At 54.2% G+C, this 16,077-nt stretch overlaps 2 protein-coding genes across 3 annotated transcripts in view; one reads left to right on the top strand and one right to left on the bottom strand.

The window, feature by feature from the left end:
• LRP1 (LDL receptor related protein 1) overlaps window positions 1–14,977 on the bottom strand; it is a 68,602-nt gene extending 53,625 nt beyond the window's left edge. For both annotated transcript variants that reach the window (XM_072741762.1, XM_072741763.1), the window contains exons 1-6: window positions 14,846–14,977; window positions 12,566–12,685; window positions 10,837–10,965; window positions 10,463–10,726; window positions 1,284–1,446; window positions 979–1,201 (exon numbers count right to left, since the gene is read on the bottom strand). In XM_072741762.1, the coding sequence (XP_072597863.1) occupies window positions 979–1,201; window positions 1,284–1,446; window positions 10,463–10,726; window positions 10,837–10,965; window positions 12,566–12,685; window positions 14,846–14,912 (966 nt within the window). In that variant the 5' untranslated portion in view covers window positions 14,913–14,977. The remainder of the gene's footprint in view (window positions 1–978; window positions 1,202–1,283; window positions 1,447–10,462; window positions 10,727–10,836; window positions 10,966–12,565; window positions 12,686–14,845) is intronic.
• A 968-nt stretch (window positions 14,978–15,945) lies between these two features.
• Window positions 15,946–16,077, top strand: part of LOC140593718 (integrin alpha-7-like) — an 8,774-nt gene continuing 8,642 nt past the window's right edge. The window contains exon 1 of the mRNA XM_072741587.1: window positions 15,946–15,959. Coding sequence (XP_072597688.1) covers window positions 15,946–15,959 — 14 coding nt within the window. The remainder of the gene's footprint in view (window positions 15,960–16,077) is intronic.

Below are 16,077 nucleotides of genomic sequence, written 5' to 3'. Positions count from 1 at the left end.
CAGAGGAGGACATTCTTAGCTCAACTCTGGTGCCCAGCTTAGGGAAGGCTGAGAGGACAGGCTTGCCCCAAGCAAGCCTGGTAACAGCCCTCACCACCCACATAACTTATCCAAGGTAACCGACTGTCCCAGCTTGTCCCAGACCAAGGGATTTGTTGGCTTGTGGGACGTCCAGGGCTCACACTGGAACAGTCCCAGACAAACAAGGATGCTGGGTCACCTTAATGATCCCAGAATGGAGATGCCATCTCTGAGCTGGAAGGACTTCTAGACTAGGTCCCAGTGCTGCTTCCCACCTGTGTAACCTCAGGCAAATCACTTAACCTCTTTGAACTGTGCTTCTTCTCATGCCAGAACGGAACTGAGCCACCTGCCCGCTTATCTCCCAGGGGTTGTTGTAAAGATCAAGTGAGAAAAGGGAAGTAAGGGCAGCCCGGGTGGCTCAGCGGTTTAGCACCACCTTCAGCCCAGGGTGTGATCCTGGCTACCCGGGATCGAGTCCCACATCGGGCTCCCTGTGTGGAGCCTGTTTCTACCCCTGCGTGTGTCTCTGCCTCTCTCTCTCTCTCTCTCTCTGTGTCTCTCATGAATAAATAAATAAAATCTAAAAGAAAAGAAAAGAAAAAAGAAGTAAAAGGTGTCTCTTAAATGACTATTTCCAGCAGCATCTGAGTGGCTCAGGTCACGATCCCAGGGTGCTGGGATCGAGTCCTGCATCGGGCTCCCTGCTCACCAGTGAGTCTGTTTCTCCCTCTCTCTCTGTCCTTCCACCTGCTTATGCTCTCTCTCTCAAACAAATAAATAAAATCTTTAAGAAACAAATAAAACGATTATTTCCATCAGAGTGGAAGCCACACCACTCCCTTGCTTAAAGGGCTCAAGCCTGCCCCGATTCCTACGGGAGGGCAAGTGTGCCCCCACACCCTCCTCCCTCTCCCTGGGAGGCTCTCCCTTGCCCCGCCAGAGCATCCCCCTCACCAGAATGCCCTGGATGATGGTCTGGCGGCCCTTGCCCTCATAGTCCACCACCTCGATGTAGTCCAGGTAGGCGTCAGCCCAGTAGACGAGGCGGCTGACCAGGTCCAGCGTGATGCCGTGAGGAAACACAATCTTGCTATCAACCAGCTTGGTGCGGTTCTGTCCATCCATGTCACAGCGCTCCACCTTTGGGATCTGCCCATAGTCAGTGAAGAACACCTTCCTGTGGGCAGAGGGCACGTTTTACTGGGTTCTGGACACTGGGTACCCTCCCTTCCACCACGGCGTCCGCCTGCCCCTCTCACCCCATGGCGGGGTCCAGTGCAATGCCCTTGGGGTTGTAGAGCTCCAGGTCCAGCAAGGTGACACACGTGTCTCCATTGCGGTTGCAGACGAAGATCCTATCGTCAATGTCATCCACAAAGTAGAAGTTGCCTGTCAGCCAGTCGATGGCCATCTGCTCCACATCTGGAAAGTGAATGAAAGAGCTATAGGAGGAGATCCTCCAATAGACACGCCCACCCTGGCTGATGCAGGACCCATCCCTGGAAGCCCACCTTCTCTGGGGCGACTCCCTTCCCCACCTAGGCTATAGCTGTCTCTCCTCTCCGAGCTCCTAGGGGAGTTCCTGGCAGGGGCACATTTTGCCTTGTGTTCTTTGCCATCTTTCCCAACCAGTTTCTGTCTGGTGTTTCCAAAAAGAAGTGTCTGAGTGTCCCCCCGCAGATCCCTGCTCCACACACCAAGCTCAGGGCCAGGACACAGGAGGCACTGCGTAAGTGTTGGCTGGCTAGTTGATGGACCAGCTTCCCCAACTCTAGCCCTTCCTCAAGTGGGACCATCTTCTTGGGGTACCAAAAGGCAGTGAGGACAGGTCTACTAACTCATTCCAACATTTTTATCTATTTTTAATTTATTTTTATTTTTTTAAGATTTTATTTATTCATGAAAGATAGAGAGAGGCAGAGACATAGGCAGAGGGAGAAGCAGGCTCCTCTCAGGAAGCCTGATGTAGGACTTGATCCCCGGACCAGGATCAGGCCCTGAGCCAAAGGCAGACGCTCAACTGCTAAGCCACCCAGGGGTCCCTCATTCCAATATTTTTAGATATGCTTTTACTTGAGATACCAGCACTCAGGCTAACTAAAACATCACACATCTTTGATGTTGGTAGATTTTCATGAACATTCTATGGTAAGTCAAGTTATCTCATGCTAGCCAGGACACTGACCAGATACATACATGTTGCATGAATCTTAAAAATAGAAAAGCAGAGCACACCATCAATAAATTCAATGTGAGAGAAAAATATGTCAAAATATAGTGCCCATAGAGATGGCAAAGGGAAAGCTCATGGTGTCAAAAGATTGGAATCAAATCTTTTGATTTGACATAGGCCAAACTTCCTCTACTCAGCTCTGTTCCTATTTCTTCAATGTCCCTATGCCCAATTTCCTCATATCCTAGGGAGGGTGGGAAGGAGCAGGGAATAAGATGTGGGACTAAAGGACAGAGACACAGGAGAAGGGCCGTAAAAGGACTCTGAAGGTAAATTGAGGCATGGTTCAGAAAGAAGGGAAGCTCCAGAAAGGTGAGTAGGAGAGGAGGATGGAGACCAGGTGTAGGATGGCCTACACTCAGTCTATGCCATCTCTGGGGGGAGATGGAAAAGGCTAAAAAGGACTTAAGAGGGTAGGGGTAGGGCACAGGCAATGGGGAATGGCCTCCTCTCCAAGACCCACTGGCTCCCATCCTCTCACTGCTACCTCCAACTACCACCACCAGAGGTAACGCCTCCTGCAAACTGGGAATCTCCTAAGACAGTGCCTCCTCAGGACCCCTGCCTTGCACCCCCTCCACTTTCACCGATTGCCCCAACAGGTAATGAGATCTTTGGACAACCCGCCTTTGGCCGCAACTTACCCCCCACACCACCCACGAGGGATTATTCTGCCCCCACCGAGCTGTAGGTATAATAACTACGAGCTCCGAGCTGAGCTCGCTCAATGCCTCTCTAATCCTCCCCCCTCCCCACAGGGATCCAGGGGCTGTTTCCTAACAGTGGGTGGGGGTGGGGGCAAAGGGAACAGGAACGTGGCTCCCAGGGAACTTGGCGAGGCCCTGACACTGACTCACAGTCACGGGACTTAGGCTGCGGGAGGAAGGGCAAGAGCCAATTCGAGACTGTCCTCAAGCTAGTTTCCTCTTCATGTCGTGTCCCCCCCCCGCCCCCGCCCGTTAAACCTCATTTCAAGGTGACTGGAAGAAGAGGCCACAGGGAAGAGGCACCCCCCTGTGATCGCTGACGCACCCCCAGGCCCAACCACTGTCTCCTCTGGGCTCCTAGAAGTCATCCATCCTGGTGACAAGAGAAGAGAGGGGCAGAGCAGCCTGGGAATTGTGGGGCCCAGGCCACGTAGGAAGAGGGCCCGGTGCCGGGATAAGGCGATCACACTGCTGCACACACTGTTACACAGAGAAAACAGAATAAAATGAATGCCACTAGGCTGCCTCTGGATGGGGGGGACCTGCTGTGGTGCAGAGCAGCCAGCAGGCAGGTAGGCTGGAAGGCAAAGCGGGCTGCGTGCCCTTTCCTCGGTGGGCATAGGGGGCGCCCGCTGGCACGCGGGGGTACTTCACAGGAAGCCATCTCCCTGGCACCAGCTGGTGCAGCTGCGTCCTTCTCTCCTAACTTCCCGAGGCTTCCCTGAGTCACTGCCCAGCTCGGGGCTGGCAACACCCTGCCCCTGCTCCCCATCCACCCTCCTCTCAGCAGGAAGGAAGGAAGAAGAAATCTGAAGAGATTGGAAGCTCCCTCCCCTGGCCCCCAGGAAGTGGCCAACCTTCGAGTCTCCCTCCTGGCCTGGATTCCCTGCCAATTCCGGGAAAGAAGGCAGAGGGATCGTCCTTGCTCTAGATTATTTACCCTTGGCCGGTCTCTCCTTCCACCTCCCAAAGGCCAGGCAGGGCCCCACTCAGCAGGCCAGTGAGGAGTTGGCAAGAATGGGAGTCCCCAGCCCGGCCTGGCCTCCACTTTGGTATTTTTGCAGCTGGAGACTATTAGTCCGCAAGCAAAAATCCTTTGTTATCCAACCCCCTCCACCACATTATTTTCCTCTCTCCTGAAGTCCAGATTCCTCTGCCCGCCCCACCACACACACTCACACACATGCACACATATTCACACACGCACATACATACTTGACCTATCCGAGGCCGGTATAGACAGATGGGCTCAGATTAGGAGAAGGGGCACCTTCCCTCCTGGGCTCCCCTATGGGAGTGTCTGGGCCACTGCCCTTGTCTCATGGCATGGGGGACAAGTTGAATCCTGGGTTTGACCCCAAAAGACCTGTACATTCTGGGTCCATACACTCGAGGGCAGCTGTCCCCTGAGGCCCAGCCTTGTTAGGGCTGACCCCAGCATCCTCCAGAGGGACTCCGGCCAAGGGCCCCAGATCCTGAAGACGGGAGAATCTCAAGTAAACCTAAGGGGAAGAATGCTATGTTGTGGGAAGGGTCTGGGGGGTGACCTAGGGGTCAAGTTGTTAGGGATTCCAGCCTAGAGAAGGAGGCTAGGAAGCTAGGAGGTGGGTGAGACAGAGAACAGACCACAGCTTGCCAGTGATGTCATGAAAGACTTTCACTTCCAGGCTCCAGAATAGGCATGGGGCGTGTCTCTAACTGATGAGTTTTCCCTGCACCCCCCACACTGGCCAAAGCTCAGCATTCTGCACCCCCAGAACTCCAATTTTTCTCAACTTCTCTACTATCCACATTGTTCAAGCGGTATTTCCTTAAACAGTGGCTTCTTTTCCAGAAAGAATCCACCCCGCCCTCCGCGCCGCTGCCATTCCCAAGGAGAACTCTGGCTTCTGCTGCAGGACTCCAGTCACTCTCCCTAAAATAAATCTGGGGGAGGAAGGGGGCCTCTGTGCCCAGAGGAAATATCCCCAATGCATCCACATACCCAGAGATTGTAAGACAAGGCATGAGGTCCCTGGATGAGGAAGGATGAGCAAGGATGAATCTCATTTCCACTTTAACCACATCCCCAATGAACACACTGCATTCTGGTCCTTATTCAGGAACCTCCCCACCTTTCCCATCACTCTGCTCTGCCTCGGGCCCAGCCAGCTTTCCAGACACTGACAGCAGGTTGGAATCCTTGTTCTATTGCCTTCCAACTGTGGGACTATGGGGAAATTACTTAATGTCTGAGTCTCAGTTTGCTCATATGTAAATGGGAATGGGCAAGTTATTTATTGTCTGAGTCTCAGTTTGCTCATCTGTAAGATGGCATGGTACATTAATAGTACTTAGCACATGGCCTGGCACATAATTAATACTCCACAAATGGCAGCTGTTGTTCGTACCACCATCCTCCCTGACCTCAACCTCATTCTTCCCTACCTTTTCCAGCAAGTTACAATCTATGCCTTCAGTGAGAGTCCTGTGGCCTCCTAACTAAAGATGGGCCCACCAGGTGGGCAGTTTGAGGCTAACACCTACTATTCAAGATTCAGCTCAGGCCCTCAGAAGAAAGATTTCTGACTCCCAGAAGTCCCAGTAATTCCTTTTATCACAGCCTGTTTACCTGACTACAAATATTGTGAGGGCAGGGTGCTGTCTTTCATCTCTGTCCCCGGTGTTTGACACACATATACTGATTCATTCAACAAATATTTGTTGAGCACTGAGTCCTCACTCAGTTGTCCTAGCGCCGGGACATCACTTTTTCCCTTCCTTTTGACTGCCAGGAGCTTCCTTCTCTGGCCTTGGGACACCCCAAGACGGTGGGAGGACACATCTCTCTGGTAATCCTCCTGCTTATTAGAGCCCTCAGGGATCCTGTCCTGAGGCCTGGCAAGGAGAAGGAGGCCTGGGGGAGATGATCAGGAGTCTGGGGTCTTTGCAAGTAGGTAAGAGACGGCCCGCCCGGTCTGCCAGGCAGAGAAGCTCTGCCAAATGGCATGTCCTCACGCTCCTATTTCCTGCTGCGTCCTGACTTGAGCTCCTCTTGTTCCCAGTGAGGCCAGGGCTCAGCCACAGCACATCACCTCTGTCTCCTGGACTTCCCTTCCTGCCCTGCTGGTACTTCTGGCCTGGGGCTTGTGCCCCAGCTCCTTCCCTTGCCTGGCCCAGGTCCACAAAGGTGGTCAGTCCTGGAGCCGGGGATGAGATGCCTGGATTCTGCAGCTCTGATTCAGAATCAGAACCAGGGTCTTCCCACTATTGAGAAATCTTTGCTGGGTTCTCTCTTGCTTAAGTTACTTCCTGTGGCTTGAAAACAGGGAGGAGGGGGGTGTTGGGAGCAGGCTGGGTGGAGAGGCAGCTTCAAGGAGACAGCGGGGGAGGAGAGGCCAGGCTGGACCTGAGCCGGGAGACATGGGGCTGGCCCGGCCAGGGAGAGGAGAGAAGGGCTGTGAAATGATTCGGAAATTTGGGACAGGAGCGGGAGTGGGAGCGGGGAGCAAAAGCACCGCGACACGGATGGCCCAAGGCCAAAGGGTGTGCTAGCAAGAGCCCCCCAGGATTCTGACACCCTGAGGGTGAGGAAGGCCAAGGGAGAGGATGGTAGTGGAGGGGGGGCGGCGGCTGGCCGGGTTCCATTGGCATCGGGTGGGAGGCCGAGAGGGCCTGGGCCGCCCGGTTCAGCGGGAAGACAGCTCCCCTTCCAGCCAGGGAAGTCAGTCCATCGGAGACTCAGGGGGGCTCCTCTCTGCCCCCTCTCTGCCTTCTCTCTAGACACATCACTACCCATTTCCTGTTGTGATTTTAAGCACATACATACACACATGCACACATGCACACAAAGAAAGAGGGAGGGATAAGTGAAGCTGGCCAGCTGGACTTGGGGACTCATTTCGCAACCTTGCTGCCTGCGGCCTAGGGGGCCTTTCCTGCCTGCCCCCGCCTTCCCTCACACGGTACGGCGCAGTGAAGGAACCCCGGGACCCCGGAGGGCCCCTCCACAGCATCCCCTCATACACCGTCCACAACTAAGTGCCTTGGGCAAAACTTATTTCCTTTAAGGGCCTTGCGTGCGGCATTAGGACCTTCCCTCCCGCACACACCCCTTCCTGGGGCCCCATTCCTGCAGGCTGCCCTCATTCTTTCTCCGGTGGAAACATCCTCAAAGCCAAGGAAGACAGGTCAGAGGAGCACAGCTAAGGCCAAGCAGGGCTGGGGCAGGGGTGGGGGGAGAGGAGGGGACAGGGGGCCTGACCTCCAGCCCCGCCCAGGGGCAGCCCTGCAGGGGCTGAGCAGAGCCTATGGTTCCCTGAGGGTGGTCAGAGGTGAGAGGCAGAGGGGCGGGCCAGGCCCAGCTCTGGTACTACCAGGCTACTGGCCCCTCTGGGTCTCAGTTTCCAGAACTTCAGGCGTTTGTGGGTCACTTTCAAAATGCTTGCCAGGGTCACGCACAGCTCGCACTGCCATTACCTACTGTTTCCATAAGTCACCTCGCGTTTCTCATCTTGCCGCACCCTAAAGCAATCTGTGAGATCCTAGATTTGATTTGCTAGTTATGGGAGTTTCCTAATAGGCGTTACATAAAAAAACCAAAGCTATAACAATAAAACAATGCACGTCCATGTACAACCTAAAATCAAGGCATCCCTGCTTTGGGAAAGGCAGTATTAAGCACTAAGGGGTCAGCCTCCGTCCTCCCCTAAGGGTGTTCTGGCTCTCACTACCATGTTCTCCAGCCACAGAACCAGAATCCACAGAGATCCCACCCCCCCCCATGCTGCTGAGACAGCAGCAGAGGGGAGGATGGGCCCTGGGATTATATTCCAGGAGGGAGGGGAAGGGGTGAGGACTCAGCCCCCGAGGCCCGCCCCCCACCCCCAGGCCAGTAAAGGTCACAGTGAGGGAAAAAAGTGTTGGCAGCCCGGGCTCTGTTCAGTGAGGGAAGCAGGAGCGAGCGGGCGCACACACGCACACCCCTCCAGAACAGTGAGGAAGTTGGTCAGAAACTATCCCCCCAACTCTAGAAGGAGTAGAATCAGGGAAGGAGCTGGGGTCCCGACAGGAAAAAGCAGGAGCTTCCATCCCCAGCTGGCTCCGCGGAGCCTCTCCTGGAAGCTGCTCCGACCCCTGAGCATGGCAGGGTCGAGGAGGGGCCCTCTGAGGGCCCTCAGGACCCAGGGCAGGTCTGGTGCACACATGCCCTGGGACCCATGTGAAACAGGCTCACTTCCTGGCCTCCTTCCCTTTTTCTATTCTATTTCTGTGACCAGAGTTTTCTCTGAGGCAGGCTCCCCCTTCTTCCCACATCAGCACGCAGGCTTCTCTCGGCATCTCTGCCTCTTGGCCTCTGGGCCCCAGCACCTCTCCATTGTCAGACTCCTCCCTCCTGCATGAGGCTCCCTCCCAGGGGTGCAAAGGAGGTCATGGTCACAGCCAGGAATGGGATGATTGTAGGGAGGGCTCCCCTACGGGGCAGAGAGAAAGCAGGAGAAAGCAGCAGCCTTTCTTCTTCATCCCCCTCTGGGAGCTAATTACAGGCCAGCAGCCCACTGCACAGGTGAGTGCCTGGGACCAGCCACCCGCACACCAGGACAGGCCACTCAGCATCTCCTGGGAGGGGGCTGAGCTAGGGCTAGGGGAGGGTGCTAGGGGAGAGACACTTCCGACCTCCTCATCTCAGGGCCCATAATTAGTCTGTGGGATGAGAGCAAAACAACTATCCTCAGGGTGACAGCCAGACATTCAGGCGGCAGGGCAGGGTGGAGGGGCAGAGGCTGGGGCAATGGGAACCCACTCATCTACCCCGCTAGCATTTCTCCCAGGAAACTGGGTCTGTTTCTGCCTCCTGGACTCTGCCCCAGAGGGGCCCAGTGAAATCTAGCAGACTGGGAGGCAAGGCTCTATTTGCCAAGGGAGGGTTACCCGCCTGAGCTTATTTCCTGCATCTCCTTGGGAGGAAGGCAGGAGAGGGGGCCAGGCCAGAGCAAAAGCCGAGAAGTTTCTCATCAGGGCACCCTCGCCAGCCGCCTACCCACGAGCCCATCATCTGGCCCTGAGGCAGGGCCAGGGAGGGAGCCGCCAGAGCTGTTTGCCCAGACAGGCCTGTTGGGTGGGGCCATCAACAAGGAGCAGCGAGAGGGCAGCTGGGTGGGGGGGCCTTGCCCTGTGCCACCCCAACTGCCATTGGGTTCCCGATCTGCCCACCCCTCCAGAGGTTGGCCAACCAAGTGTGGCAGCCCCCAGCCCATTATTCTGAGGAAGGCATGTCCCATCACATGTGAGCCTTGGTGACCAAGGACACTGCTGGGACACCACTGGGAGGCTCTGGAGGAGCTGGGGCCGAGGTGTGGACCATATGCTGAGGCTGCAGAGGGCAAGGACTCTCGGGAACACCTGCCAGCCCAGAACTAAGCCCGTATGTCCTCCTGGGACCTGTCCTCTGCAGTAATCATCAGATGCAGATGCAATGAAGAATCTGAAGATCTTCTAGCAGGCCCTAAGGTTCAAAATCCTAAACCTTGTGGGTTCTGGCTTTCACTTCAATTTATCTGATCTGGACAGGCAAGCTCAAACCCATGATGTAGATTAGGAAACCAAAGCAGGCGCAGGGGGTTCTGATTTACTCAAGGTCACAGATCAAGTTACCCTCCCTCCTGAAGGTCAGATCAGCTGAGGCCAGATCTTCCCCCTCACCCCTGTGGTGTGCTTCCTGGAAATGTGACAGTGCCAGATGTTTTGTTTGTGTAACGGCATCCGAGATGAGCAGGGCTGCTCCAGGCAGTGGATCTATGCCCAGGCCCCATCCCTAGGTATACCCCTTCTTCCACCCCTAAGACAGCAAAGTACAGCCCAGGGAGGGAGTTTAAGTGGGAACATCTGGGAGGTCTTAAAATGTTCCTGTGCCCCAGTGCTCCTCCTCTAGTCTCATCCTCTGCTGCAAAGCCCCCTAAATAGCCTCAGGACCCCCACACCCACCCTGCAGCACTGAGTCCATTCTGAGGATGTCCCCAAGGAGAATGATGGAACATGAAGATGGAACCAGGTAGGCCCTGGCATCTTTGCCCTCAGCCACAACCTAGCAAGGCTCTGACTGAGCTCCAGGCCCTTTCTTTCCCTTGCCCTGACTCCCGCTACATGGGAAAGCCCCTCTGCGGTCTAATCATCACTCTTCTCTCTGAAAAGGGACAGTCCCTGGTCTCTGGAGATTGACTGCTCATTGCCCCCTTGGCCCTCTTCCTCAGCCCTGGGCCAAAAATCAGGAGCCATCTAGAGACCCAGCTGAGAGGGAAGCAAGCCTAGCCATCGATCTGTCCCTGCCCCCCCAGAAAGTGTCATCTTGTGCAGCCTTGGGGCCCCCAGCCTTGGCCTCAGTGAAGGGCTTCTTATTTAGACTCTTGCCCTAGACATGGGTCATCCTGTCTAATCCTCTGCCCCTCTCCTGGACAGGCTCCAGCTTGCCCAATCTTCCCCTCCCTCCCTCACGCTCCAAGCTAAGGAGCAGGCGACTCACGGTGCAAACTGAGGGAGATGTTGATGGTGTGCTCATCCACGAAGCCCTTCAGGCCAGGCATGCGGGCACACTTGAGCTGTGTCTGGGAGGCGCTGTCCCCAACATGCACCCAACACACAGTCTCGTTGGCGTAGCTGAAGTCCATGGCTGTGGTCTGCCGTGTACTCGTGGGTGTGATGGTAGACACCTGGGCCCCACTCAGGTACGTAGCCAGGATGTTCTGTGAGTTGGCAATCAGCAGCACAGGGGGCCGATCTACTGGCTCTACAGATGGAGGAGAGAAGAGTCAGTGCAGCAAGGGGCTCCAGGACCATTGAGATCACCCCCCAATGTGGGGGCCACCTATTGCTGTGGCCACAGGTGACCCCACCTACCATTCTTGGCCTTGCAGGAGCGGTTGTCTGGCTGCAGGAGGTACCCTTCCACACAGCCACATGTAAAGGAGCCGTCCGTGTTGGTGCATAGCTGGCTGCAGGTGCCGTACACTGAACATTCGTCAAAGTCTGCCAGGGAAAGGGCAAGAGCGTGGTCATCTCCAATGTAATGAGGGCAGGAAAGTGGGTGCCCTCAGACACCACTGGTGGGGCCATCCATCCTGGCAGCTACTTTGGAGGACAATTTGGCAGACTCTATCTCAATGAGAGATGTACAAACTCTATCACCTAGCAAGTCCAGACTGGGAGTCTGCCCCTAGTGAAATATCCATACATGGGCGCATCATTCGTTCATTCAGAAAAGATCTTTAGAGTACCTGCTATATGCCAGGTACCATCCTAGGCTCTGAGGATACATCCGTGAATCAGATGTATTCAAATTGCTGCCCTCATGAAATTTAAATGCTGATAATAAATGACATATTGGTGTTTCAGTAATAAATAAAACAAAAAAGTAAATTATATGTTAGAGGTGCTTAGTGCAGTGGAAAGTGACTGGTGGAAAAATATTAAGCAGAGATAGGGGGTAGAGAATGCAGGCAGTGGGCTGTGATTTGAGGGATGGCCTCATTGAGAAAGTGGTGCTTGTGCAAAGAGCCGAGGGAGGTAAATCTAAAACAGAAAGGGATGCCTTGTTTGTGATGGCGAGAAATTGAAACGTCTCACTCAGCAATAGGCAGAGGGCCGAGTAAGCTGTGGTAATGGTCATACTTCATAGCGGTTTCTAAGAGATCAAGGTAGATCTCTATATATATTTTTAAAATATATTTTATTTATTGATTCATGAGAGATACAGAGAGAGGCAGAGGCACAGGCAGAGGGAGAAGCCGGCCCCATGCAGGGAGCCCAATGCGGGACTCGATCCCAGGACCCCGGGATCACGTCCTGGGCCAAAGGCAGATGCTCAACCCCTGAGCCACCCTGGCGTCCCTATCTCTACATATTAATACAGAAAAATCTCCAGAATATATTGGGTGAAGAGACTGAAGAAAGGTATGTAGTGTGATATTTGTGTGAACATAACAATATGCACATAAACTTTATGTGCACATAAACAATACTTCCAGTTAGATTATCTGTGAATACATGCATACGTGAAAAAGGCCTGGAGAGAGAGGTAGCAAACTGATAACACAGCTGACCTTCAGCGATGGGAAAGGGAGCAGAACTGAAGAGGATTTGTCAAAGGGGACTTTGGTTTTACCTATAATGTTTTAAAGTTTTTACAAGAAAATTCGCATTTTCAACCTATGTTTTTTTTTTTTTTTAGATTTCATTTATATTTATTTTTGTGAGAGAGTGAGAGAGAGAAAGAATGAGCCAGGGGAAAGGGCAGAGGGAGAAGCAGACTCCCCACTCAACTGGGAGTCCAATGCGGGACTTGATCCCAGGACTGGGATCATGCCTGGGCCGAAGGTAAATGCTTAACCAACTGAGCCACCCAGGTGCCCTCAACCTATGAAATTTGAGAGGAATTTAGAAATCTGGTGGAAGCCAGTGGTCAGGGCTCACAGTCACACTCTGAGGCTGTAGGGCATGAAGCCATGCCTCCTCTCTAGTACCTTCCATCTCATTTTTCTTCTACCCACTGGCCCTGCCCCATGCCCGCCCCCACCTGCACCCCCCGCAGCTCGTACACGCAGACACACAAGCACATGCGCTCACATACCTTTGCAGGTCTTGCCATCTGCCTGCAGTTGAAAGCTGTTGTTGCAGTAGCAGGTGGGCCCGTTGAGTGTGGGGACACAGTGGTGCTGGCAGCCCAGCTGAGAACACTGTCCTTGGAGCTCTGTGGCGGGGGGGGGGGGGGGGGGGAGCAAGCAACATGCTCTCACGACGCCCCCAGACCTGGCAGCCACTGCACCCAGACTGTCACCTTCCCCCGACTCCCGTCAACCCTTGGGAACCACTTCCAAGGCCCCGTGGCGTCAGAGATGAAAGAGGCTTCAGGAGTTATCTAATATGTTTTGCAAGTGAGGAAACTGAGACCCAGGGAGGTTGTAAGATGGGCCCAAGATCCCATAGCCAATTATGGCTTAGGGGCCATATCCCCCTGCTCCGGTTGCTCTGGACTCCCTCTGTCCCCAGGGGGAAAGGTTCTGGCAGTTGCAGGGGTCACTGGCAGAGCGAGGACAGTAGTCTCAACCCCTTCATTTGCCTCCTATCTGCACTGCCCAGGAACTACAAAACTGGCTTTGGGGCTGAGGGTGAGGAGTGGGCATGGGATGGGGTCTTTCCCCTCAGGTCCCAGCTCTGGTCTGGAAGTACCCCTCCAGCCCATCGCTTAAGCCCTGGAGGCCCTAGGGAGAAGGTCCAAGGTCCAGGTGGAAGATGGGAGGAGGAGCAAAACTGGTTCCCTCAGGACTTTTCTCTAATCTTCCTCCTGCCACTGACCCACTTCCACAGGGGAGACAGAAGGGGGAAGAGGTGGGAGAGCGGCTACCCCCCCAGACCAGCGACCCAATTAATGGCCTTGCGTGGGGCCAGGCGGCCTGGCCACAAAGCCCCCTTTGTCCAGCTGCCTCACACCCCCGCTCCCCCCCCCCCCCACCTAGGACTGAGAGCTGCCCAAGATGCTAAGATGTTTAGAGGCACTAAGCCTGCCAGGAGGAGCTGGGATGGGGGGCCAGGCCCCAGTTATTTCTTCTCCTCTCCACCTCCACCCAGGAGCCCAAAGGTGCTGCTTGGCCAGCCTTTCCCCACAAAATGGGGTGGGGGGGGGAGTGGGTGCAGGGACAATATTATTTGTTCTGGAAAAATCTAGAACAGAATTTATCTTCTGGACACGTGGCAGGAAGATAAGGAGGCACAACTTCTCTAATATCAGAGAAGGGAGTTCAAACCATAGGTTCTCGAGGTTCTCTGTTGTTTTGGATGCTGACAAAGTATTCAAGAAGAAGCAAACTTGAACATGTACCACGCGATAAGATGCAATGGGCATGGTAATTAAAGTCAGCCCCTGGGCCCAAGTTCTGCATCCCATCCCAGGAGCTCTAGACAAAAACATGCAAAATTGACCCAAGGAAAGGATAAAAATCTTCCACAAACTCCTTACTCCACACTCCCTGCCCTCAGTGAACAGGATCCAGATGTGTCTCCTCCCACAGGCAGATGTTTCTGACATGCATACAGGCGCGGGATACCACCCTCACCCAGAGGCTTGCTCGGGCTGGGGAGGCCTTGAGCTCAGTAGAATGGAGAAGCCACCATTCCCTAGTCCCCACCTTGCAGCCCTGAGGCTCACCTTACAGACAAATCCTCCCCCACTGCTTACAAATGATCTGACCTGGCTCTCCCTGGCCCAGGGGCCTTCAGGGGAAGAACAATAGAGCTGGTGACCTGAGCCGCACAGGGAAGGGACCTATCCTCCTAACATTCCCTCTTCAGCCTCGGCGCCCTTCCCATTCCAGCTGCTTTAGAGTGTCTCTAAGATCTGCACTTCCTGGGGGGATGCCTTCGAGGGTGCTGACGGGGAGACAGGTGACCCAAACTCCACATCCCCACCCCCTGGCTTCAGTCACAACATCCGCTCTTCCCTGTTCATACTCAGGTTTCATATAAGAAATCGTTTGGAGAAGGGATCCCATTATTTACAACAACGACAAAGTATGAAAATACCCATCTAAGCGCAGAGCTCTCACTTTAGAGGTGGGATACTGGGGTCTGCGGAGAGGTAGTGACTTGCTTAAGCACACACGGCCAAAGACAAGTGCCTGGGCCTGGGCCCTTGCTGATCCCCACAGGGCTGTGGCCCAAGTTCCAACACAAAGGCGCACTGATTTGGCTGCTATCTGGTGGCAAATCTGCACTGGAGCAGGACAAGGCCTCATCCCCACTGAAGGTCTGAGGACAGTCGTCGGACGGTGGGCCCCGTCCAAACCCACCACATGCATGGCTAAGAACTCACTGCATCCATCTCCTGGTGCAAGGGAAGTAGAAGAGCCCTTACCTCGGCAGTGGGGCCCCTCGTCTGAACCATCCACGCAGTCCTGGACCCCATTGCAGAGGCGGGACATGAGAACACACAGCTCGGTACCCAGGCAATTGTGCTCATTCGGCTGACATCGCTGGGCCTTACTCTGTGGACCTGGGGGCCGAAGGAAAGCCTAGCATGAGCAAGCTGGCTATACTGGCTGTCTGGCCAGCTGTTCACCAGAGGAGGGGATGAGGAAACCAGGAGTGGGGTTTCAGACACCTGCATTTCTTAGATCTCAGGAGACCTCAGGGACTGGTTAGATTCTTCTACCTGGGCTCTTTTACACCATTCCCAACAGTAGCTACACACCTGGAAGCAGCCAGGTGGAGGGGGGAACTAGGCATTGGGCAGAGTCCACTCCCCACATACCCGACACCTGTGAGCCCCAATACTGCCATGTTGTGCACTCAGGAGACAGGCTGAGGTTTAGAGGTGAGAGGCTTTGATGAGCAGAGGAAAGCAGAGTCCACAGCAGAGAGGCTCAAACGTGAAAGAACACCTCCTTCCCCTAGCTCCCCAGGGCATGGAGCCTGGGGCTGAGAGCCAGACCAAGTGTTCTGGAACTGCACTGTCCAATGCATAGCAACAGCCGTGTGTGGCTGTCAAGTACCTGAGTGTGGCTAGTTCGAATTGGAAGTATAAAGTATACCCTGGCTTTGGAGGACCTAATACCACACACACACACACGGAAGAATTCAAGAGATCTCATTGCTAATGTTATATGATTAATATACTGAAATAATATTTCAGATACATTGGGTAAAATAAAGTTAAAATTACTTAACTACTTTTTTATTTTTATTTTTATTAAATAGGCTCCATGCCCAGTGCAGAGCCCAATGAGGGGCCTGAACCCACAACCCAGAGACCAAGACCTGAGCCGACACCAAGAGTCGGACATCCAACCAACTGAGCCACCCAGGCACCCCTACTTTTACCTTTTTTAATGTAGCTACTAGAAAATTTCAAAATTGCATATGCGGCTTGCATCCTATTTCTACGGGACAGCACCACTCTAGGTGCCCTACCCCAGGAAGAATTTGCAAAGTGTCAAAGGTTATGGTCCACTGATGATGGGCCAGGACGAGCAAGGTAGAGCTCCTCAGGGAATCCTAGGGAGGCCACGCAGATTGGGATGCTGGCTGAGCCTGCGAGCTGGAAGGCGGACCACCACCTACTGGCTCCCACAACGGACAGGGTGTGTG

Source organism: Vulpes vulpes, chromosome 16, assembly GCF_048418805.1.
Source record: "Vulpes vulpes isolate BD-2025 chromosome 16, VulVul3, whole genome shotgun sequence".
NCBI classification, from domain to species: Eukaryota; Metazoa; Chordata; class Mammalia; order Carnivora; family Canidae; genus Vulpes; species Vulpes vulpes.
Note: the sequence above shows the minus strand (reverse complement) of the source record. Positions and strands in the feature narration are given on the sequence as shown.